This window comes from Carassius carassius, chromosome 19, assembly GCF_963082965.1.
Source record: "Carassius carassius chromosome 19, fCarCar2.1, whole genome shotgun sequence".
NCBI lineage: Eukaryota > Metazoa > Chordata > Actinopteri > Cypriniformes > Cyprinidae > Carassius > Carassius carassius.
Genome location: NC_081773.1, coordinates 31,261,821 through 31,287,522, shown reverse-complemented (window position 1 = coordinate 31,287,522; position 25,702 = coordinate 31,261,821). Strand labels below are relative to the sequence as shown.

Sequence of the window (25,702 nt, the reverse complement as noted above, 5' to 3'; positions counted from 1 at the left end):
TTACAGTTATATTTTGTATTCAGAATATTTTTTTTTTTCTGAATAAAAAAAATGAATTATGTGCTGCCCTGAAATAATAAAATTGTGTGTCCCATTTTCGTTGTGAATGCTTGCCTCTAAATATGCTAAATACAATGATTATTAATGAAGATCAAAGCCACATATATATATATATATATATATATATATATATATATATATATATATATATATATATATATATATAAATGCAGTTTAAAGCTTTTACAGTAGCAGTTCCATACTTAAATGAAAAGTTTGTGTGTGCGTGTACATGGTATCACGTTATTGGGACCAAATGTCCCCACAAAGATAGTAAATTTGAAATTTAAATACCAGTAAATTTTGACCTTGTGGGGACATGTTTAGGTCCCCTTGAGCAAACAAGCTCATAAATCATAAAGAATTTTTTTTTTTTGGAAAATCTAAAAATGCATAAAGTGTCATATAAGGTGAAGGTTTAGGTGAAGGCTCGGTGTAGTGCGATAGAAAATACAGTTTGTACAGTATAAAACCATTACGGCTATGGAGAGTCCCCATAAAACACAACGTGTGTGTGAGTATGTGTGCGTGCCTAAAATAAATAGCACAGACTGTATATATATATATATAAATAGTTTATTTTACAAAATGACTCTTTTTATTTTAGTTGCGTTTGTTGCGTATGTATAAAATTTTATGCAGTCTGGGTTTTTTATTTTTATTATAATCATCTGTGTCGCGGAAGTCAACGCGCTCTTCATTGATTGGTTGCCTGCTTCCTGACTCCGCCCAACCCGGAAGAAGCTCCGTGTAGGTGACGTCGCATGTTGTTGTCCACGATGGCGTCGTCCACAGAGCAGTGTCTCCTGGAGCTCACTGATAAGGAAACTCGGGAGAAGCTGTCGCACTGGGACCAGCGGGTAGATCCGATGGCTCCGTTAACGGAGAAGCAGACGGACTCGGTGCTCGAGCTCCGCGCCGCGGCGGAAGTCACGCTTCTCCCAGCGGAGGTGAGTGAGTGTAGCTAGTGTAGCTAACAGCACAAACACACTTCTCTCGTCTCTTCATCTCTACACACTCGCTCTAGAGTCACACTCCTGCTCGGAAGTGTGCACTAGGTCTGTATGACCCTTGTCGGGCTGGTTAGGTGTGTGGAAGTGTGCCACGTATCTAATCCACTCCTTATGCAAATGAGTCAGACTAGCTAAACAAGACTTGCGTTTCACTTCTGAGAAGAATAAATAATGATTAATAAAGAATGAACTAATACAGAGTGGCTTTCAAACAGAGTAAACATGTAAATAATAATAAGACAAATAAATATGCAATACAAAATAAAATAGCTCTTACAGTGTGTACAGTACTATGTTAAGTTGAAAAAAGTAGCATGTTTTATTTATATATATATATATATATATATATATATATATATATATATATATATATATATATATATACACACACACACACTCTTATATTAATGAATGATTAAATACATTAAGGTCACACATGATGCACTCTGGCTGAATGACTCTAAATAAATAAATTAATTTGATTTAAAAAAAAAAAAACAAATTCTAGTTATTTTCCAAATAATAAATAATATTAAACTAAATAAATAAATACATTTGATTAAAAATAATAAGCAAATACTAGATATTTTTCAAATAAGAAATATTATTAAACTAAATAAATAAATACTTTTGATTTAAAATAATAAACAAATACTAGATATTTTTCAAATAAGAAATATTATTAAACTAAATAAATAAATACTTTTGATTTAAAATAATAAACAAATACTATATATTTTCCAAATAACATAAAAAAATTCACAGTATAAATTAGCACTTTATGCATGAAAATATATCACTTCCTTTTGTGTTTGCACAAGGATGATCATATCTGGGGATCTAAATGATTTAATTGAAATATTAAATCGTGTTAAGAATTTCTAGGACCTTTGGGAAAAGTTTGGAGGAACAACGGGGCAAAGATAAATAAATAAAAATAAATAATCTATAAATTCAATTGATTAAAATAATAAATGAGTATTAAAAATGTAATAAATCAATACAGTACTGTACTGAATAGAATTGGTTTTACACATTTTTTTTTTTTCAAAATATAAATTGTTTCCATGCACATGAAAATATTGCTAAATATATCACCTTTTTTGTTTTACTGACACACAAGGATGATCATATTTGGGGATCAGCGGCATCTAAAAAATTGAAAGTCGCTGAATGAAGCTTTGTTTTGTCAAATATTTTGTTTGGAAGGCATGCTTAAAAATAAATGACACCTGGTTCATTTTGTGTCAAATCAGCCAAATTTCAAAAACCTCCCCATCTCAAATTTTTGATTTTGCCCAATATTTTTTTTGAAGAAAGACAGACATGTATAGTGACAAAAGAAAAATTAAATGTCATGGAAGAATATTTACTAAGTAATCCACTATTTTGTAAAGGGAGGGTCAAAATGGCAATTTTCACTTGAGATTCAGAGCCTAATCACAGGGGGGTTAAATGACTTCAGAAAGATGTCAGCATCATAATGTTATTTTTACACAGAGATTAATAGATCTATTAGTAAAATCTGTTGACTTTAGTAATCTTAGTTGCATTGTGTGCCAATGGTGACCATTCAAATATAGGGAAAGAGCACTTTTCAAGTTTACTTCTTCAAAGTTTGCATGACCGTAACTCAAGAAGTAATCAAGATATCTTAATGTCCTTTTAGATATTGGGTCTTAACAAACTTTTCTTTTGGCATCTGTATTTTCAAGGCCCTATATGCTTTGGTTCTAGAGATATTGGAATCACAATGTGGCTCCAGGAGTTAAAATTGACCATTTGACCATGTTTTCAGTGGTCCAAAACCAAAAGTGGATCAGTTTGCATAAATATGATGCCGCCTTTCTTTTAAAGAACAAATAATGTTGAAACTAGACATGCATCTCGTTTACTCCGTAGCTTTCCAAGTGCCATAAACATAAATATATATATTTATATTAGGGGTGTAACGGTATGCAAAAATCACGGTTCGGTATATACCTCGGTTTTAAAGTTACGGTTTGGTTCATTTTCGGTACAGTAAGGGAAAGAAATGCAAACATTAAACTGCAGGTTGTTTATTACTTTAAACTTTAACAATTTGTTTACACTTTTTTAAAAATACTTTTTAATAAAATATATATAAAATAAAAAAAGAATAGGAAATAAAATACTGCTGCAAAGTTCTCCACTAAATAAAATACTCTGTCTCAAACCAATATCATATAATAAAATATAATGAAAAATATAAATAAATAATTATGATTACAGTGCAGCATTACCAATCCCAGCTTGTATGCCTGCTCATATTTTAAAAAATATATATAACTTTTCCAAAGTGTTAAGTGCAGCATCAACAGTTTCAGTTTTGAGACCTGCTCAGATTTCGTTATTGCGTTGGACCGATCAGAATTAAGAGCAAAGGTCTGTTTAAATGCCGACGGGAGCTGCGTTTGAATTACAATAGTTTTTTTCCTAGTTGTAGTGATGTTCACACTCCTTAGGCCGGTGACACACTGGAATATTGCACCTGTCAAACATCGTCTATTTTGCCGTCAATACTGTTGACGGTGTCCTTTATCAGTAGGCTTTATATTTATGCTCAACATGAAGTATAGATATTGTTGTCGTGAAGACAAGATCCTGGTCTGTCGGCACCTCGGCGGTCTCCCTCTGTCACCTTCAGTAGCAGCAGCGTGCCAGCGTCGAGTCAGGCATGATTCTGGTGTGTAAAGACACAGAAAACTCGAAGCAGCCGTCACGCTCACGCCACGCAGACAGTGTGTCGCCGGCTTAGAATCAGCTGCAGGGCGGGATTTGCGCTGAACGCGGAGACTTCCGCCACTTAATATGTTCGTTTGGAAACACGAAAATATACCTATGTTCCGCACACAAAAATTGCATTCGGTCATTCGGTACACACGTGCACCGTACCGAAAGCCCTGTACCGAAACGGTCCGGTACGAATACACGTGCCGTTACACCCCTAATATATATATATATATATGTGTGTGTGTGTGTGTGTGTGTATATATATATATATTAGTAAAATAAAAAAATTTAGTCAGGGAGCTCTTGAGTGACCCTACTGCTGCCATGCATTGATGTTTAATCATCATTTAGAAGCATTTCAGACATTTGCATTTTTATCGCTTTCTCACAAACTGAGTTTAGGGATCATTCGGGTGTTTCTCACTCTTAATCATGAGCATGAGATGGTGATGCTGCTCTGAATGTGTCCTCAGCTGCCCATCGAGGACATCTGCAGCCTGGCGTCTCGCTCGCTGCGCTCCTCGTTCACAGCGACTCTTCCCGAGTCCACCGAGGAGGTGCTCCTGCAGGGCTTTCAGATGCTGGAGCTGGAGAACGAGCGCATCCAGACGGCCCAGCAGGTCAGACACACACACACACACACACACACACACACACACACATCTATTATCCTTTCATCACAAGTTCCAAAGGTATTCTGTCTTAGGTGAATGGCATTGCATTGCATTGTACAGTGCAGACTCACATTAGACAGAAACAGGAGAATAACTTCATCAAATATAATATTAATTAAAGCAGCTCTAATAGTAGCTTACTAACACATTGTTCTTACTATTTCTGCAGTATATATATTCAGTATAATATACACAGTATAGACTCATTACTTTATCAAACGCTTAAAGTTAAGACATTTTAATTATGGGGGTCTGCAAACAAATGTTATTTAAATGCATGCCATTAAACATTTTGTGAATGAATCTTCATTGCATATATGGTTAATGTTTTAGTTTTTAACCATGTGATTTTTTATCAAATCTGTCTTTATTCAGATGCTTAATTTTTTAACAGCGCTGCACGATTATGACAAAAAAAAAAAAAAATCCAGTGAAACTGTAATTGCGATTATTAATTACAGTTATCATGATTTACATTAACTGCTGTTTAGAATAGCTCTATACCATTGTTTGAGGCAAATGCATGCCATATTTTGATATAAAAATGAACAAGCTGAAAGCAATCCTCCTGAAAAACTTATATTGCTTTTCTGTAGCATTGTCAATTTGTACATTGACTTGGTTTGTGTAAATATAAAAAGGAAACATGCACGGTATTATTAATGTAATTCTAAAGCTAAAAGTAAAACCATGGGGGGGGGGGACTTAAGATAAATTAATGTATTTTTTTGTGATTCATTACAGGTAAAAGTTTTGACATTTTACTAAAAATGGAAAAATAAATGTTATTATAGCCTTGTATATGATGCGATTGTTTAATATCAATGTGGCTGTCATCGATCAAGGAGTTTGTTATCTAGTATTAAAATAAAAACACATTGTAGGGAAGTAAAGTGATGAAGTAGTACACACTTTTAATGAATGACAGTCTTCACAGACTCTGTAGTTTGTTTGTTTTTTGCATCTGTTGTGCACAAGCTGAATGACATCATCATCATCATCACATGACTGATGACATCATCTCTCTGTCAGTTTTTTTCCTGGTTCTCGAAGCTGCAGGTTCAGATGGATCAGGATGAAGCTTCAAAGTACAGGTGTGTGTTCATGTCCGGTTCTGACCCTGGAGCACAAAACCAGTCATACGGGTCCGTTTTTAGAAATGTATGAGATTTATGCATCATCTGTAAGCTGAATAAATGAGCTTTCATTGATGTGTGGTTTATTAGGATCAGACGATATTTGTTCGAGATACAACTATTTGAATATCAGGAATCTGATCATCTTTAAAGTTGTTCAAATGAATTCTTAGCAATGCATATTACTAATCAAAAATTAAGTTTAGATATATTTACAGTAAGAAACTTACAAAATATCTTCATGGACATGATCTTTACTTAATATCCTAATGATTTTTGGCATAAAATATTTTTTTTTAATTTTGACCCATACTATGTATTGTTGGCTATTGCTTCTATGCTACTTATGACTGCTTTTGTGCTCCAGACTCACATTTGATTAAGAAATACTTGCATGATGATATAATATATGAGAATTTCGCATTGTGCATGCGTCATTGTGAGTTTATTATGATTGTGTGCTTTTAAATGTATCAGCAAAAATGAATGTGAGCATTCTTATGGGTGTTTACAGCAAAGGCTCTATTGACCAATGTTTGATCGGAGTAATTGGTCTGTGCTCCTCAGGAAGACGCGGGATGTTCTGAGCGGCTGTCGGGAGCAGTGTGACTCCATCCTGAAGGACGTGAACACTGCGCTGGAGCATCTGGACTCTCTGCAGAAGCAGTACCTCTTTGTGTCCACCAAAACAGGAACGCTTCACGAGGCCTGTGAACAACTGCTGAAGGAGCAGGTCTGATGTTCCCTCCTAATATTTCCGTGATTAAAAATACTGTAAAATTATGAAATATTATTAAAATTTAAAACAACTGTTTTCTGTGTGAATCTCTGTTAAAATGTAATTTATTTCTGTGATGCGCAGCTGTATATTCAGCATCTTTCCTCCAGTCTTCACTGACAATTCAGCGGTGCATCACAGAAATAAATTACACTTTAACAGATATTCACACAGAAAACAGTTGTTTTAAATTTTAATAATATTTCACAATTTTTCCAGTATAATTGATTAAATAAATACATCCTAAGTGAGCAAGATGCATCTGTTTTTTTTTTTTTTTTAACATAAAAAAAATTTGAAACTTTTTTTTTGTCATACTGATAATATAAGTGTATGTAATTAAGTTGATCTTGTTAAAATCTGTCTGTTTGTATTCTCTCTCTCTCGTCTGTCGACAGTCAGAGCTGGTGGATCTGGCCGAGAGCATCCAAGAGAAACTCTCATATTTCAATGAACTGGAGAACATAAACACGGTGATGCTCTGCTGCTGTTTCCCCGATGCATTGATCATGCATTCATCGTGTGTGTTAATGCATGGTTTCATCTCTCCTGTAGAAACTGAACTCCCTGACGTTGTCCGTGAACAGCGAGGGATTCATCCCGATGCTTTCTAAACTAGACGAATGCATCGAATACGTCTCATCTCATGTAAGCCGAACGCTTGCTGCAGTGTCCTCCTCTTGAGTTCCAGTAGAAGCTCTCCATCTTTCACACATGCATTCTCCTCATATTTCTTTCTTTCAGCCGAGCTTCAAAGACTACCCGGTCTATCTGACCAAGTTCAAGCAGTGTCTGTCCAGAGCCATGCTCCTCATCAAGAGCCACACGGTCAGCACGCTGCAGAACCTCACGGCTCAGCTCACCAAGAGGGTGCGTTTAGTATGAGCTCAAGCCTTGCTGATGAGTGGATCACAGATGGTTGTATGATGTCCTGTGTGTTTATTGAATCTGTCCCGAGCAGGACCCGTTGGGTGCTCCGAACGCAGACAACGCCTTCACGCTCTACTATGTGAAGTTCAGAGCAGCGGCACCCAAAGTTCGGGTAACACTTGTGTGCAGACACTCGCTCGACTTGGCTCTTTTATAATTCCATTTTTATTTAATATGTGATTTGTTTTTGATTTTGTTTCAGAGGCTCATTGAACAAGTTGAACAACGGTCCAACAAAATCCCAGAGTGAGTGATGGAGAATGTTTTTTTTAATATAATTGTCATTTCTATGCACATGCATTCCAAGTGTGTTTTTTTTTATTTATCACACAACAAAAAAATTAAAATCACAAATGTTGCCTTGGCAAGTAGCTAAAAGAAAGTATTTTTTAATAATTGATTTTTTTATTTTATTTTTTTTGATGGATTGATACTTTATTGATCCTTTATAGGAAATTACATAATTGCATAATGGTTTAAATTAGTTTACTATAATAACTCTAGAGTGTCAAGAAACTAGAGTGAGTAAATAAACTTAAAAAGGTTAAAGAAAGAAGTTTTCATTTATTTGTTTTATTTTGACCAGAAATAATTTTTTTACTCCATAAAACATGTTTGACAGAATAATATTTATTTATTAGTTTATTTTTAATTTTATTTGTTATTTTTTTTTTTTTTTTTTTTTTTTTTTAGTTTGTATCCATTTTTATTTTATTTTGTTAATTTATATATTTTTTGTATTTTATGTGATTAAATGTTTTATTTTATTAATTTATATTTTATTTTAGTTCTTTTTTTGTATGTATTTATTTATTAAAGGTGTATATATATAATGTTTTAATTACCATTATATATATATATATATATATATATATATATATATATATATATATATATATATATATATATATATAATTAAGTTCTATTTATAAAACAAGTTTTTTAATGTGATTTTATTTTCATTTATATAATTATATATATATATATATATATATATATATATATATATATATATATATATATATATATATATATATATATATATATATGTGTGTGTGTGTGTATATGTATATATATATATATATATATATATATATATATATATATATATATATATATATATATATATATATATATATATATATATATACATACACACACACACACACACACCGTATTTTTCGGACTATAAGTCGCACCTGAGTATGTCGCATCAGTCCAAAGATACGTCCAAAGATAGCGCCCTCTCGCGGCTGGAGACGGTAATGTTTTCTCCTGGTTCATTTCTCTCGGTTCATGTCAAATTAATTTTGATAAATAAGTCGCACCTGACTATAAGTCGCAGGACCAGCCAAACTATGAAAAAAAAGTGCGACTTATAGTTCGGAAAATACGGTATATATAATGAACAAACAAACAAAGAAAAACATATATGATTTTTTTAATATATATATATAATTGGTTTTAGTTTTTGATGAATCACTGCTCTTGGAATCAAAGGTGTGTGTGTGCGTGTGTGCGTGTGTGTCAGGTATCAGCAGCTGCTGGATGAGATTCATCTGTGTTATCTGGAGCAGAGGGAGCTTCTGCTCAGTCCCAGTATAAACTCCACCTTCACTGATCTCACCAGCCACAACAACAAGGACCACTGCGCTCTGGTGAGGAGCACACCACACACATCCTGCCTCACGAATCACATCATGAGCTGTTCTCCTGTTATTTACAGCAGACAACGATGTTTAGATGAACACATAAATGCCTGCTTTCTTTTCTTTTGTCCAGTGGTTTTCAAAAAGGGGACAAGTTTGTTTGATCAATTTCCAACCTTCTGTCTTCCCTGGCTTCCTGTTTGTCAGAAGTGTGTGTTTGTGAATGAGTGTGTTTTGACTGAAGGTCTGCGTTCAGCTGCTGATTGACGTTGCTGTTGTTTCAGGTGCGCAGCGGCTGTGCGTTTATGGTCCACGTGTGTCAAGACGAACACCAGCTTTACAACGAGTTCTTCTCCAAACCCTCGTCCAAACTGGAGTGAGTAAAGAAACTCTTTTCAGATTAAAGCAGCACTTCACACAAACATGAAAACTATCCCATAATTTACTTTCAGACTGCTCTGACCCACAGTTATTGCCTTTATTAGATGAAGCACAACATGTTAGACAGAATAATATTTATTCATTTGTTTGTCCGTATTTATTCTTTCTTTATTTGATTTTATTAATTAAATATTTTTATTTTACATTTTATTAACTTCATTATTTATTTTAAATATTTAAAAAAATATTGGTATTTATTTATTTTCTATGATTGTTTTTCTTAACATTGATGAATATGATGAAGCACCTGTTAGACAGAATAATATTTATTTGTTTATTTCTGTATTTTTTCCTCCTTAATTTAATTTTAATTAAATAATTGCAGTTTTATTTTTTCTTTTGTCTGTCGTTATTTATTTAAAATATAAAAATATTTTATTTATTGTTATTTGTTTGTCTTTATATTATCTTCACTTTATTTTTTCTTTATTATCTTATTTTTTATTAAATCAGTTAATTTGTTTTAATTACCATTAATGATTGAATTATTTTATTTTTCTATTAATTTTTTTAAAATTAGTTGTAGATATGTATTTATTTGTATTTTGTTTATTTTTTATTTACATTTAAATATATATATATATATATATATATATATATATATATATATATATATATATATATATATATATATATATTTAAATATATATATATATATATATATATATATATATATATATATATATATATTTAAATATATATATATATATATATATATATATATATATATATATATATATATATATATATATATATATATATATTTTTTTTTTTTTTTTTTTTTTGGAGCCTGGAGAGTTAAATCCCAATCTACCTTTGTTGCATGGAAAACAGAGGCTTTGGCATTTTGTATTTTATTATATATTTTCCATTTTTCGATTTAACCGCAGATTGTGACTGACTCGAGCTGGATCTGTTTGAATCTTGTGAATATGTTAGTGTGATTCTTACACCACTTGAGGCTGTGCTCTGTGACAGTGAGCTTCTGGAGAGACTCTGCGTGTCTCTGTATGACGTCTTGAGGCCTCTGATCATCCACGTGGTTCATCTGGAGACGCTGTCGGAGCTCTGCGGCATCCTGAAGAACGAGATGCTGGAGGACCACGTCCAGAACAACGGTAAAACAGCCTGTCCTTCCACAGGCCTCTGTTTCTGAAGGAATAAATAAAGGAGGAACAGGTGAGATGATCGTGTGGTTTGTCTCAGTGGTGCAGCTGGGAGCGTTCGACGCCGTGGTGAAGCAGATGCTGGAGGACGTTCAGGAGCGTCTGGTCTACAGGACACATATCTACATCCAGACGGACATCAGCGGATACAAGCCTGCGCACGGAGACCTGGCCTACCCCGAGAAGCTAGAGATGATGGAGGTCAGCGAGCAGAGCACGTTACATCTGAACACTTCAGTCTCCGAGTGCTGCTGAGACATGAGTTCAGGCTTATTCAGGTTTTATTTCAGCTAGCTGCCAACACAACATTTCTCATTGTCTTTAGGTTTAACATGGTGTACTAAAGCCACAAAAACTATATATATATATATATATATATATATATATATATATATATATATATATATATATATATATATATATATTCATATATAAAGTGAACAAAAAATATTGAAACTTAAACTAAACTTAATGTGAAAACTGTAATAGTGTCTAATGTATACTAAAATAATATTGCTTGGAAAATAGATCGTTTCCATTACGAAAGCCATCCAGCTTTGAATTATTAATTTTATTATTGCATTTATTATTTATTTTTGTAATTTATTCATTTAGAATTTTTGTAATTTATTTTTATAAAATGTTTTTAGTTTATTACTTCTTTTTTACATGTATTTATTTCTATTTTTTAAGTTTTATATATTATATTTTAATTGATCTAATTTTGTCTAAATTTATTTTTCAATTATATTTATTTATTTTTTACTTTTTTTTGTTTATTTATTTTATAATTGTTTAATTTAATAATAAAAATTTCAATAGTTTTTATTTTTTTATTTTATTTGTAATGTATTTTTATTTAGATTTTATGTATTTTTAAATGTATTTCTTTTTTACATTTTATTTTCATTTTCAATATATTTTTTAAATATTTTAATTGATTTTTTTATCATTTTAATACATTTCAATATTTAAATTAATATTTTTTTATTTTATTAGATATATTTTTATATTTATTAATATTTTAATACATTTTTAACATTTATTTTTTAATGTATGTTTTTCTATTCATGCATAAGCTGTTGTTGAAGCGTGCTCTCTCTGTTGCAGAGAATCGCTCAGAGTCTGAAGGAGGAGCAGATGAAGCTGAGCTCGAGCAGCTCTTTCTCTGACGTGCAGCTGGAGGAGTCTGATAATCAGAAGCTGATCAGCTCTGGTGTGTGTGTGTGTGTGTGTGTGTTTGTGGTCTCGACTCAGTAAAGCGCTCTGTTTTCCTGACAGTACGCTGTGTTTGTCCTGCAGAGGCACGCTCGCGCAGCACAGTTTCTCCTGCAGATCTTCATGGCATGTGGTATCCCACCGTCAAACGCACGCTCGTGTGTCTCTCCAAACTCTACCGCTGCATCGACGTCAGTATCACACTCCACCACAGCCTAATTACTCATTACACAATTAATTAACGATTATGTGCATTTAATAATTAACCTTTTATGAATGCAAAAGACCACAATCTGTAGTTTCCTAGCGGCACTGTTTTAATAATTGATATGCATTAAGAATATTCAATAATTTAGTACCAGATTTTTTTATTTTTATCTGATCTTGTGGTTTAATTAGTATATTAAATCTTATTGCAGCATGCAATAAGATGGTTTTGCCATCTTTTATTCACCCAAGCGTTATTATAGTTAACGCAAACATCTCGGTTACGTATGTAACCTTGGTTCCCTGAATAGGGAACGAGATGCTGCGGTGACGTCACCACGTATGGGAACACCTTCGGTGTGACGAATGTCTGAAGCCCTATACCATCCCGCCAATCCTATTGGCCAAATAGCGCGTGGCACCGCCCAGCATGCGTAGGCATATATATACCTGGTGCCGCGCGCCATTTACCTCAGATTTCATGACGAGAAGAGAAGAAAGCTATCAAGGTACGGCACGGCCAGAACCGCAGCATCTCGTTCCCTATTCAGGGAACCAAGGTTACATACGTAACCGAGATGTTCCCTTTCATAGGTCACTTCGATGCTGCGGTGACGTCACCACGTATGGGAACGCTATACCATCACGCCTGACGTACCTGATAGCTTGGATCCAAGGAAGCATCTGCTCAAGCGGAGAGAACCCGGGAGCCAGGAGCCATCCTCACATCCAGACTGTAAGACCTGATAAAAGTGCTCGGTGAGGACCAGCCTGCCGCAGCACAGATATCATCCATAGAAGATCCACTGAGAAAGGCTTGAGAAGAAGCCACTGTTCTCGTGGAATGACCTTTTACTCCTAAGGGCGAAGCGAGCCCGCGCGCCTCATAGGCCAAGGAAATAGCCTCCACCAGCCAATGGGACATGCGCTGTTTCGTAACTGCATGGCCCTTATTCTTATGTCCAAAACAGACAAACAGCTGGTCAGACTCACGCCATGGGGCAGTGCGATCCACATAAGTCTTCAACGCCCTCACAGGGCAAAGACTTAGATCTCCAGACTCTGTCGCAGCAGGAGAAAAGGCCTCCAGGACCACCTGCTGAAAATGAAAAGGATTAGACGCGACCCTAGGAACATAATTAGGCCTAGGTCGCAACAACACTTTCACAGAGCCTGGTGCAAACTCCATGCACGAGGGTGAGACAGAGAGAGCCTGTAAATCCCCAACTCTTTTAAGGGAGGATAAAGCCATGAGAAGAAGTGTCTTCAGAGACAGGAGCTTATCCGATACAGTTTCCAGGGGCTCAAACGGATGCCCTGACAAACCCAGTAACACAATGGATAAATCCCATGAAGGAACTCGCACAGGGCGGAAAGGCCTCAACCGTCGCGCACCCTGTATAAAGCGAGAAACCAGTGGATGACGACCCACTGAAACACCACCTATATGCTCATGGTGAGCTGAGATAGCTGCCACATAAACCTTCAGGGTGGCTGGTGTCAATCCCTCCGAAAAACGGTCTTGAAGAAACTCCAGTACTGAAGCCACAGGGCAGTAAACTGGATCCACATCATGAGTTTCACACCATGTCATAAACAGTTTCCACTTGAAAGCATATAAGCGTCTCGTAGAAACTGCTCTAGAGTTCAGTATAGTCTCGGTAGTTTCAGCAGAAAGACCGGGACATATCAACTCACTCCGCTCAGAGGCCACGCCCACAGGTTCCACAGATCTGGCCTGGGATGCCAGATCCGTCCCTGTGCTTGCGATAATAAATCCCATCTGAGGGGAATCTCCACCGGAGAGCCCGCTAACAGATTGATGAGATCCGCAAACCACGGCTGTGTGTGCCATCGCGGAGCCACCAGCAACAGCTGTCCCACTCTGTCCCGCCGTATTCTGCATAATACCGCTGGGACCAGCCGAATCGGAGGAAACGCATACAAGCTGGTACTGGGCCAGCTGTGAGCTAGCGCATCCAGACCCAGGGGTGATGGAGGGCTTAGGGAGAACCATAGCGGGCAATGCGTAGTCGTGCTCGACGCGAATAAATCCACTTCCGCTTCCCCGAAAATATGCCATAGGTGATTCACCGTTTGGGGGTGTAATCTCCATTCCCCTTGTTCCAGAGTCTGCCTGGATAATAAATCCGCTCCGAAGTTCAGTCGTCCGGGGATGTGAACAGCCCGGATCGACAGAAATTTGTCGTGAGACCAAAGAAGAATCCGCCTCGCCAGTCTGCACAGAGGGCGAGAACGTAATCCTCCCTGATGGTTCAGATAAGCCACGACCGCAGTGTTGTCCGTTCTGAGAAGCACATGACGGCCGGTCAGTAGACTCGAAAAATACTGGAGAGCCAGAAAAACCGCCAGTAATTCGAATTTGTTTATGTGCCAGCTGCGTTGTGCCGCTGTCCACACTCCGTGGGCTGGGCGCCCCTGACAAACAGCTCCCCACCCGGTCAAAGACGCGTCTGTCGTGACAGTCTCTCGGGAAGCGCAAATTCCCAGCCGAACCCCGTTGAGGAGAAATTCGGCTGATGTCCATTGTTTTAACGACATCACACACCTCCGCGTCACCGAGATCGTTCGATGCGGAGAACAACGGGGTGAAATATTCTGTCGTTTCGTCCACCACTGAAACAGGCGCATGTAAAGCAAACCCAGATGAATCACGGGAAGCGCCGCCGCCATTAGACCTAGTAGTCTGAGGCACAGTCTCACTGTCACTGTGTGACCCGCCCTGAAGTGCTGAACGCATGACGTAATCGACTGAGCGCGCGGGACAGAAAGCTTTGCTGTCATCGCGCGAGAGTCCAAATCTACTCCCAGAAAGGTAATCCGTTGAGAGGGGATTAATACACTTTTCTGGAAGTTTGTGCGTAAACCCAGGCTGTGTAATGATTTAGCACAATATCTCGATGAGAGTGTGCTTGAGTCTGAGATTGCGCTAACACCAGCCAGTCGTCCAGATAGTTTAACACACGGACGCCCCGGAGCCGCAACGGGGCCAGAGCTGCGTCCATGCATTTTGAGAATGTACGGGGAGCTAGCGCTAAGCCAAAGGGAAGAACGCGGTACTGATACGCTTTGCCCTCCAAAGCGAATCTGAGGAACTTCCGGTGTCTCTCGATGATCTGAATATGAAAATAAGCATCCTTCAGATCGATCGTGACAAACCAGTCGTTTGGTTGAATCTGAGACAAAATAGATTTTACCGTCAACATCTTGAATTTGCTCGACCTGAGTGCAAGATTTAGACGGCGTAAATCCAGAATGGGTCGTAATCCGCCGTCCTTTTTTGGTACCACAAAATAACGGCTGTAAAACCCTGACTCCATCTGAGAGGGGTGTACTTCTTCTATAGCCCCTTTGCTCAGTAGAGCTAACATTTCCTGTCTCAGCACCGCCATGTCCATCGGTTTCATCACCGTGGAGAGAATTCCACGGAAAGGGGGCGGGCCTTTCCGAAACTGAATGGTGTATCCGTGACAAATTGTGCGTAACACCCATTGAGAAATGCCGGGCAAGCGTTCCCACGCGGCCCGAAACAATATTAGCGTTTTTTTTTTTTTTTTTTTTTTTTTTGTGTATAATCCTGAAGCGTATCCACGGCAGGATTTAATCCAACAAGATAAACATTGGGCCACGCTGCTAGCGAGAACGCGGCAGCTGTGTGAGCCGTCATACACTGGCCATCTTTGCCAGCCTCCGCGCCGTCCCTCAAACTCTGAAGGCTGGATTGTGCAGAGTGTCTGAGGGGGCGCGCGAATGAGAGCTCAGTTCAATGACGCTCGAGGTGCCTTTGCTGCGAGACAGTCAATGTTAGAGAACATGAAGGAAAACGCATGCATCAAACTCGCTGCGTTTCGTTGTGTATAATCCTGAAGCGTATCCACGGCAGGATGTAATCCAACAAGATAAACATTGGGCCACGCTGCTAGCGAGAACGCGGCAGCTGTGCGAGCCGTCATACACTGGCCATCTTTGCCAGCCTCCGCGCCGTCCCTCAAACTCTGAAGGCTGGATTGTGCAGAGTGTCTGAGGGGGCGCGCGAATGATAGCTCCGTTCAATGACGCTCGAGGTGCCTTTGCTGCGAGACAGTCAATGTTAGAGAACATGAAGGAAACGCATGCATCAAACTCGCTGCGTTTCGTTGTGTATAATCCTGAAGCGTATCCACGGCAGGATTTAATCCAACAAGATGAACATCGGGCCACGCCGCTAGCGAGAACGCGGCGGCTGTGTGAACCGTATACACTGGCCATCTTTGCCAGCCTCCGCGCCGTCCCTCAAACTCTAAAGACTGGATTGTGCAGAGTGTCTGAGGGGGCGCGCGAATGATAGCTCAGTTAAATGACGCTCGAGGAGCCTTTGCTGCGAGACAGTCAAATGTTAGAGTGTGGAAACTGCAGTGAGAGGCTTAGATGTGCATTAGCAGTCCAACAGCGCTCTCTGGAGGCGGGCACAGTCCTAAGCAAACATGAAGGAAAAACGCATGCGTCACATTCGCTGCGTTTCGTTGTGTATAATCCTGAAGCGTATCCACGGCAGGATTTAATCCAACAAGATAAACATCGGGCCACGCCGCTAGCGAGAACGCGGTGGCTGTGTGAACCGTCATACGCTGGCCATCTTTGCCAGCCTCCGCGCCGTCCCTCAAACTCTGAAGACTGGATTGTGCAGAGTGTCTGAAGGGGCGCGCGAATGATAGCTCAGTTCAATGACGCTCGAGGTGCCCTTGCTGCGAGACAGTCAAAGTTAGAGTATGGGGACTGCAGTGAGAGGGTAGATGTGCATTAGCAGTCTAACAGCGCTCTCAGTGAAGGGCATAGTCCCTGGCATATTAACATGAAGAAAAGCGTGTGCGTCAAACTCGCTGCGTTTCGTTGTATATAATCCTGAAGCGTATCCACGGCAGGATTCAATCCAACAAGATAACATCGGGCCAAGCCGCTAGCGAAAACGCGGCGGCTGTGTGAGCCGTAATCCACCATTTGAAGAGCAAAAACTGTTGATTAACGCGCTCGAGTGGGGGAGAGCGAGCACATGGAACTCCAGTGCATCACTGTATTCATATTCAAGCCGCACATATCGCCCCTAACCAACACCTCGTGCGGGGCCTCGGCGACCGCAGAAGCGAAACGGTGGGGGTTAGACGCGAGGCGACTTAAGAAATACACTCCAGAGCGCGGATACTTCCTAATGGCGTTAGTGCACAGGGGAAGTGTATGCATATTTTACTGTAGCCATAGGCTATCAAGGAGAGAACCTGTAGAGAGGCTGCAACGAACCTCTCATAAGTGCCTCCTCGTGATAACCCATCATACGGCTCCTACCTTTCGTTGACTCATCGCGTCCGCGGAGAGGAGTATACTGCTCGTAGATGATCGCTGAGAACGCGAGATAATAGGGCACAGAAGATTCGCTTCGTACTGAAGGAATGAAATCTGAGGTAAATGGCGCGCGGCACCAGGTATATATATGCCTACGCATGCTGGGCGGTGCCACGCGCTATTTGGCCAATAGGATTGGCGGGATGGTATAGGGCTTCAGACATTCGTCACACCGAAGGTGTTCCCATACGTGGTGACGTCACCGCAGCATCGAAGTGACCTATGAAAGGGAACTGAAAACATTCTCATTACATGAAATAAAAAACACTTTTGCTGAAATGATAATGATGGTGTGTCCTGTAGAGGGCGGTGTTTCAGGGTCTGTCACAGGAAGCGCTCTCTGCCTGCATCCAGTCTCTCCTCAAAGCCTTCGACATCATTCAGAAGAACAAGGTGAGGTGTTTATATATCATCTGTACACAGAACAGTCAGTCAGGAATGAGACATTCACTTCAATATTGCAGTTGACCCAGAAACAGTTTTATTAACCCTTTCCCCACCAAGCATTTTTGAAAAAAAGTTGCCAGCCACAATGTCCAATACAGTTTTTAACCATATATAGTAGGGCAGTTTACAGTCTTTTACTGTTAAATTCAAGTACTGTATTTATGCAAATTAAGCTGAATGTACTAAATAAGCAACTTTAAACATTGCAGGGTGATAATATAGATTTTGCAACACAATAAACAGTCGAGCAGATTAGATTCTTAAATATTGTGCATGTTTTTCGGTATGCTGTGTGTAACATTGTGTAATAAAACCGGATTCCTTCATGTGAAGCTTGATCAGGAACAGAAACTCGGTCGGTAGGGTTTAATTCCCGAGAGACGTGTTGAACGGACACCTGTGCTTTCTTCACAGACTCAATTAGATGGGCAGCTCTTCCTGATCAAACATCTCCTGATCCTGCGTGAGCAGATCGCCCCGTTCCACGCAGACTTCGCCATCAAAGAGATCTCGCTGGACCTGAAGAAGACCAGAGGTAACAGCCACGCTTTTGGGAGCTTTGGGTGGATTTGAATAGTCTGACAGAATGAGTGTGACAGCTTTGAATGGTGCATTTTAGATTTTAAATACATATGCATATAAATGAGTGTTTTTAGAGTGTTTTTCAGCATTTTAACACAAATATATATATATATATATTAAAAAAAAAGGATGCTTGCTCTAAACATGCATGAATGTGTGCATAGATTTGAGCTGTTGATGTTATGGAAGATAATACAGATGATTTGTTTTATATCATATTTACTGGTTGTTACTCAGACAGAATGAACAGTCACCATTGACATATAATGCAACAAAGATTGCTAAAGTCAACAGAATTTACTAATAGACAAGAATATTGAGATTCATTTAATACTTCTTGAGTTACAAGCATGCAAACTTTGCATTTTGCCATTTTTTGAATGGTCACTATTGGCATGCAATGCAACAAAACTTGCTGAAGTCAGAGATCAGAATCAATATTTCTAGCCAAGGGCCATAAATAACAGTAATTTTGATTGCATAGTAATAAACCGAGAAAAGTATCAGCTCACATTGAAATTCCCAAATCTCTGTAACTGAACAATATTGGGACTTAAAAATAACGATACCATAAGAAAAAATTCTTAAGAAGCAAAATATAAAAAGATATTAAGCAATCTTTAATGCTTCTTGAGTTACAGGCATGCAAACTTTGGGGAAAAATACGCAAAGAGTACAAGAAGTGCTTTTTTCCCATTTTTAAATGGTCACCGTGAGAATGTAATGCAATGAAGATTTCTAAAGTCAACAGATTTTGCTAAATTAATTACCAATACCTGTGTAAAAAATTAAGTAATGATTCTGCCATCTTTCCAAAGTCCTTTCCAAAGCCTGTAAATTGGCTCCAAATCACAGGTAATTATGACCCTCCTCTACAAAATATCCCAGGCCACATAAAGGTGCACGTATCTTTAGAAATGAACCATATTGGGGCTTAAAAATTAAAACACAGAAAGAAAAGTTAGAATCTAAAAGGATATGGATATATCTTTAATACAGGCTTGCAAACTTTGGGTAAAAATACACAAAAGAGGACTTTTTTTTTACTTTTTCCCCCTGTAATCTGGCTCCAAATATAGTTTTTTTGACACAAATTGCTGAAATATAATGTCAGGTTTTTAAAAAACCAAGCAAAGGAAGTTCTATTTGAAAAGTTCAGGGTTTCCTTTTGTAAATACGTGAATGAAATTGACAGAAAAGAAAGATGATGATTTCATATGGAGCCTTTACTGGGATTCAGGGAGTGAGTGTGAACTGATGAAATGTGTGTGTAATAGCAGTAAAGCTCCACCAGAGGGAAGACGAACATTTGTTTTTCTCCGTCCTCAGACGCTGCTTTCAAAATCTTTAACCCCAAGACTGTGCCCAACTTCTTCCGTCTGAACAGCCATAACGCGATCCTGGAGTTTCTGCTGGAGGTAACGTCAGCTTTATTACCTGAAGAGAGTCTCCGAGCCTCGCAGCTGCTTCCTGATCATGAGCTGATGCTTTCTCCTCAGGGCACGCCGGAGATTAAAGAGCACTACATCGACTCCAAGAAAGAAGTGGACCGGCACCTGAAGTCCAGCTGTGAGCAGTTCATACAGCAGCAGACGCACATGTTCATGGGAAACCTGGAGGAGTTCCTCACCAAGGTCAGGAATCAGGATTCACTCCCCAAGAGCATTATGGGTCGCCAACACTGCTGGATTACGTCATCTGATTACATAACTTTATTTTATGGATTACATGTTTATGTATTATTCGCATTGTCATGTGACTAGCAGGTAAACAGATATGATATTTCATACTTTAAGTGTTTTATTTTGATTGGAAGATGTAGTTTTATATTTTTATGATTGAATTTATTAAATTAGCTTTTTATTAAACTCAGAAACCCACTGCAGTTTCTTGAGAAACCTTGACGCAGTGTTGTACTTCATGTATGCATTGTCTCCTTGTATTTTCATTATGGTACAAGATTCTTCTGTTTAAATCAATGCGATTACATCCAAAGTAATCTAAAAGAAGTCTGATTATATTAGCTGAAATGTGTAATGTAACGAATAATGATACTAACAGTTTTTCTATATAATTTGGAATCGGTAACAGAAACTTACTAGAATTTGTATAATGCATAACGTGTGTGTGTGTGTGTGTGTACATGTACGGATGTGTGTGTGTGTGTGTGTGTGTGTTATGATTATACAAATTATAGTTTTATTAATACAAACTGTATTCTTGGTGTTAAAATTGTTTCATTTAAATTTGCATAATGCACTACATAATACCATAATATATATGTGTATATATATATATATATATATATATATAATGTAATTTTTTTTAAATGCTAATCAGAATTAAGTGTACCATTGAGCTGAAATTTGTTTTTGTGCTGAAAATATAATGCTTTATTTTAGTGCAATGCTTTATTTTCATTGTGCAATACATATATATATATAAAAAAAAATTCTTGTTTGTTTTTGGGGTGAGTTATAACCCACACATATTCTTGACAGCCATAATGAGCAAAAGATGAATTCTCAAACAAATGCACAAACTGAGATGTTGAGCCAAGTGTGTTGTTTTGAGCTTTGAGGACTTCAGTTAGTAAGTCATCTATCCAGCACTGCTCGACATTGTCAAATGCAAATATGAGCGTGCATAGTGAAGGTGTGTGTCTATCTTAATGGTTGTATTAGAAACATTATTGAAATATTTCAAGTTAAAATGTGGTTTTATTTAGTCTTTTAGTTCTTGTCTTAACATTGTGTGATGATGAGCTCAGTTTGATGTGTTTTTCTAATCACAGGTAGCAGCTCTAAAGACGATGGCTGTTGAAGGAGGACCGACGTACAGTCTCTCTCAGCAGCCCTGGGCTCAGCCGGGTGAGACGCTCCATCAGCCTCTGATCAGCTGATCATTAGCTCTCATTAACTCTTTGATTACACTCTTCTATCGGTGAAGCCAATCGACTGTTAATACACACATTACTTGATATTAATTTGAACTAAGAAAGATGATTGTTTGAGCCTCATGAAAACATGTTTAATATGTATTATAATAATTAGTAGTAGTAGTATTACTATTATTATTGTTTTATTAATCAAATTTATATTTCAATACTTAAGTATTAATTTTATTTAACACTTAATAAAATTATTTATGTGTGTGTGTATATATAAAAATTTTTTTTCAGAAATATAAAATGGAATATATAAATGGTATTATATATATATATATATATATATATATATGGATATATATATGGATATATATATGCATGTTTGTAATATAATTACTATTAGTAGTCTTACTATTATTATTGTATTAATGATCAAATTTATATGACATATATATATATATATATATATATATATATATATATATATATATATAAATAAATTATATACATGCATGCATACATACATATGATTTGTTTACATTTAGTTTTTTCAATTAGCATGAATTTAAGGCACTAGATACAACCAATATAAAAAATATTTATTTACATTTTCTGCATTACACTAATAATAATTTAGTGTGAAAAATATGTCAGGAAAATCTAGTTAGTCCTGAAAATACAGTATGCTTAATTTTCATAATGTAGTTTTTTTTTTGGGGGGGGGGGTCAAATATAACCCGTACACACACTTTGTAGTATTCATGCAATTAGACCATAATGAGGCAGAAATGATGACTGGGTGTGTTGTTTTGAAGTTTTTCACACTCGTTAGTGAGGATGTGTTATCTCTACTATCAGCCAAGGTGAATGACATTGTGATGGCCACCTATCGCATCCTGAAAAACAAGCTGCCCGTCACCTTACAGAGCATGTCTTTATATCTGGCCAATAAAGACACCGAGTTCATCCTGTTTAAGCCCGTCAGGGTGAGTGTCTGCCTCTCTAATTAAACTAATTATACATGTTTCAGTCTGTGTTAGTCACTGACACTCAGTCAAGCTGTACACTGCAGATTTTCAGATCATTACTCTACTATATTAGGATTTATTATTCATTTATTTGTTTCTATTTTAATGTAATAATTCTATTCGGTTTTAATAATATTTGAATTAGTTTTTTAATTTTTCAAATTAACTTAGCAATTATTATTTTTTTTTTAATGCCTAATAAGATTTTTTTCTCCAGTTTCGTGTTGGTTATTTTAATTAATTCAGCTCATTGACAGAAAAAAAAATATTGTTTTCGTTTCGTATTTTTTTTCTCCTATATTAAATTTTATTTCTATTATCAATAAAAAATAAAATTATTTGTTTGGTATTTTTAGTTAACAATACCAGCACTGTTTTCTGAATGAAAATCCCATTTAAAAGCATCCAAACACACTGATAGATGTTTGGAGAAAGCTCAAAACGTTTGTTCTATAGAATGTTAAAAGGCAACCGTTGCTAAGGAAGGATTGGTCATTAACTAAGGCGGAGCTAAGATGATGATATCCAGTCAATCACATGCCGTTTCAGAACAACGTCCAGCAGGTGTTCCAGAGACTGCAAGTGTTACTGCAGGAGGAGTACAGCGGCGAGGACCTGCAGATCATCGCATGTCCCTCCATGGAGCAGGTGCTTAGCATGCCCCGCTAACACACACATGTTCAGAGAATGTGTTTCCATCGTTCCTTCAAATTCTGAAAATGTTTGATCTAAGTAACATTCCAAACATTCCGTTTTTGAAAATGTGAGAGCATGAGAGAAAACAGTAAAGGAACATTCCATTTGATTCCAATGTTACTTTTGAATTTATTTTAAGAGCCGTCTACTTACTAGTAACTAGTTAGTGCCAACTAGATAGTAAAGACGTTTAGAGAAAGATTTCAAAGATCTGATAACATTTTGGGAATGTTCCCTGAACCACGAGAAGCCGGGAAGTAATGACGTTTGGAAAAGTTTCATAAAAAGTCCATTAACAATTGTAGCTTTGAGAGAATATGAAAGATGAATAATGTTTTTGCAGTGATGTTTTGAGAACATTATTAAAAACCAGATCATTTTAAACAAACGTTCCATTAACCTTACTGGACGAATGCTTATTAACTTTTGGAGAACATTATTAAACGTTAAGGGAATATTCAGTTTTATTATTTTGCATGTTTTTTTAAATGTGCTCTGAACAATAGTAAAGTAAAAAAAAAAAAGCATCAGTCAAACATCCAATTAAAATGTTCCATGAGTGATCTATACATTTTTTATTATTAAAGATCAGATCAGTAACGAGCATTACTTTAAGGATGTTTTTTTAACTTTGAGAGAACATGGTGTACAAATAATGTTTTTGCTGTAACATTTGAGAACAGACTTTGAACGAACATTCTATTAATGTTTCTGGGAAGATTTTCATAGCTTTTAGAGAAAATTATGCTTAAAAAAACGTCATGGAAGACCAGATAATTTTAAACAAATATTCTTTTAGCGCTACTGAAGAAAACTTGTTCATAATCTTTCTGAGAATGTTTCCTCTAAGTATGCATTTATAATCAAAAGATCAAGTAGGTATGATTGGATGATGGAAATGAAATCTTTCTTGGTCTCCCGCCGTCTAGATAAATCTGCTGCTCTCTGTGAAATAGCTCTGGACTCCGTGGACAGTGATGTTCTTCCACACTTGGACCACGTCAGCTTTGGGAAAAGAGCCTTGAGAGAAGATTATTCCCAAACCTTCTTGAGATCAACACGTCTCTCTATCTAAAGACAGAACGAGACCCTTTCCAAACACTGAACACACGCTGCAGGAGCTTGATCTGGTTCTTCAGCGTAGCATTGATACCAAATCAGTCTGTACAGATGGAAATTAAACTGAAGGTGTGAGCTCAGTCACACGGATGCTGGTCTGGACACAAACACACATGATCCACTAGGAGGCGCTGTGTGTTTGAGACTGTACTGTACTGGTGAAGGAAACTATGTGCAGAACATATTTATTATTATGTTTAAAGGAATATTTCACTGAGAGATGTGAATTCTGGTATTGTTTACCTGTTTGCAAACCCTGAACACAGAAGAAGATGCTTTGGGCTCCCTTTGACTTCCATTATATTTTTGGCCACACAATGCAAGTCAATGGGAGCCAAAACTCTTTTATCTTCTTTTGTCTGCCACAGAAGAAAGCAAGTCAAACAGGTTTGGAAATCAAGTTTGGAATCTTACTTTTAAAACCTGCATGCTACCTTTTTTTCTCTCTCTCTGATGAACACAAAAGAGGATTGTTTTAAGAAAAATGTTCATGCAACTCTTCTCAAAAAGCATCCATATGACGTTGGCATTATATAGCTGTAACATCTTTTTAAACATCCATGCAGGTTTGGATTAATATTAGGGCGTGTTATTCATATTAAGCTGAATTAGTTCCCCTTTATGCATTTCCTCGTTTTCTTCCTTCATTCTGGGCTCTTCAGTTGCATTTTGGGAGTTTAGGTCATCATCAATCAAAAGCATCCTCACTTCTTGGGCTTTTTTATATGGTCCTTTTCTGTTTGGTTCTGTTGGAGTGATTGTGATGGATTCATAACTAAAGCTGAAGGTTTATTACTGATTCATTCCTGTCGTTTTTCTAAATAAATTCTCCTAGAACTGAAAGGTATGAAGCTTTACGACGTGGAAATGAGATTTAGCCCATTAAACACTGATTAAAACCATTATAAACATTAGCTCCTTTTTCATATTTGATATCAGTACAGTAGCTGATGCTGATTTCACTAATAATTCTATAAAACATGCTTGAAGTGCAAACTAAAATGCTATGTTAAAGATGTGAAAGTTTCTGAATTCAGTTTTGAGTGATCGTCTTTGTGCTGATGTGTATGCACCAGAAAATATATATTTACAGATGTAAATATATTGTAAATATAATGATATAAGAAATGTTATAAAACTAATTAAAAAAAATAATTTTGATCTTATAGAGAGGGTGTATTCCCAACACAAAACGATTACGGTAAATTTAACTAAAATAAAAAGAATAAGCAAAAATTGAGTCATGAGTAGTATTATTTTAGTAATAAATTAACATTTTTATATTTTCTTTTTTTATTTTAAGTTAAAGTAATTGTTTTTAAGTATGTCTATATAGTGTTTTTATATTAGTTTTCTTTTTTCAGTTTGTCATTTTAGTACATAAAGTTAAGAAATATTGCATTGACAACTATAGCTGATATAAAATTACTTTGTTAAATACATTTTATATTATACAGTTTTAATTTTGTAAAATATTTTAATATTTATAATATTTTATTTTATTTCAATTGTGATTGAAT

The 25,702-nt window shown here is 36.8% G+C and overlaps 1 protein-coding gene across 2 annotated transcripts; it reads left to right on the top strand.

Annotated features, from left to right (window-relative positions):
- The first annotated feature begins 787 nt into the window (after positions 1-787).
- Positions 788-24,401, top strand: cog3 (component of oligomeric golgi complex 3). 2 transcript variants are annotated; one of them, XM_059500684.1, is made up of 23 exons: positions 788-1,010; positions 4,301-4,447; positions 5,534-5,595; positions 6,205-6,370; positions 6,814-6,888; positions 6,971-7,063; positions 7,160-7,285; positions 7,374-7,457; positions 7,548-7,591; positions 8,877-9,003; positions 9,279-9,370; positions 10,414-10,553; positions 10,642-10,802; positions 11,712-11,817; positions 11,904-12,010; positions 17,727-17,816; positions 18,285-18,405; positions 19,782-19,870; positions 19,952-20,086; positions 21,247-21,322; positions 22,198-22,325; positions 22,917-23,015; positions 23,993-24,401. In XM_059500684.1, the coding sequence occupies exons 1-23, from the start codon at positions 825-827 to the stop codon at positions 24,017-24,019; spliced, it is 2,481 nt and encodes an 826-aa protein (XP_059356667.1). In that variant the 5' UTR covers positions 788-824; the 3' UTR covers positions 24,020-24,401. The 2 variants fall into 2 exon arrangements, with proteins under 2 accessions (XP_059356667.1, XP_059356668.1); XM_059500685.1 differs by having other exon boundaries at positions 789-1,010; positions 7,377-7,457.
- The last annotated feature ends 1,301 nt before the right edge of the window (positions 24,402-25,702 follow it).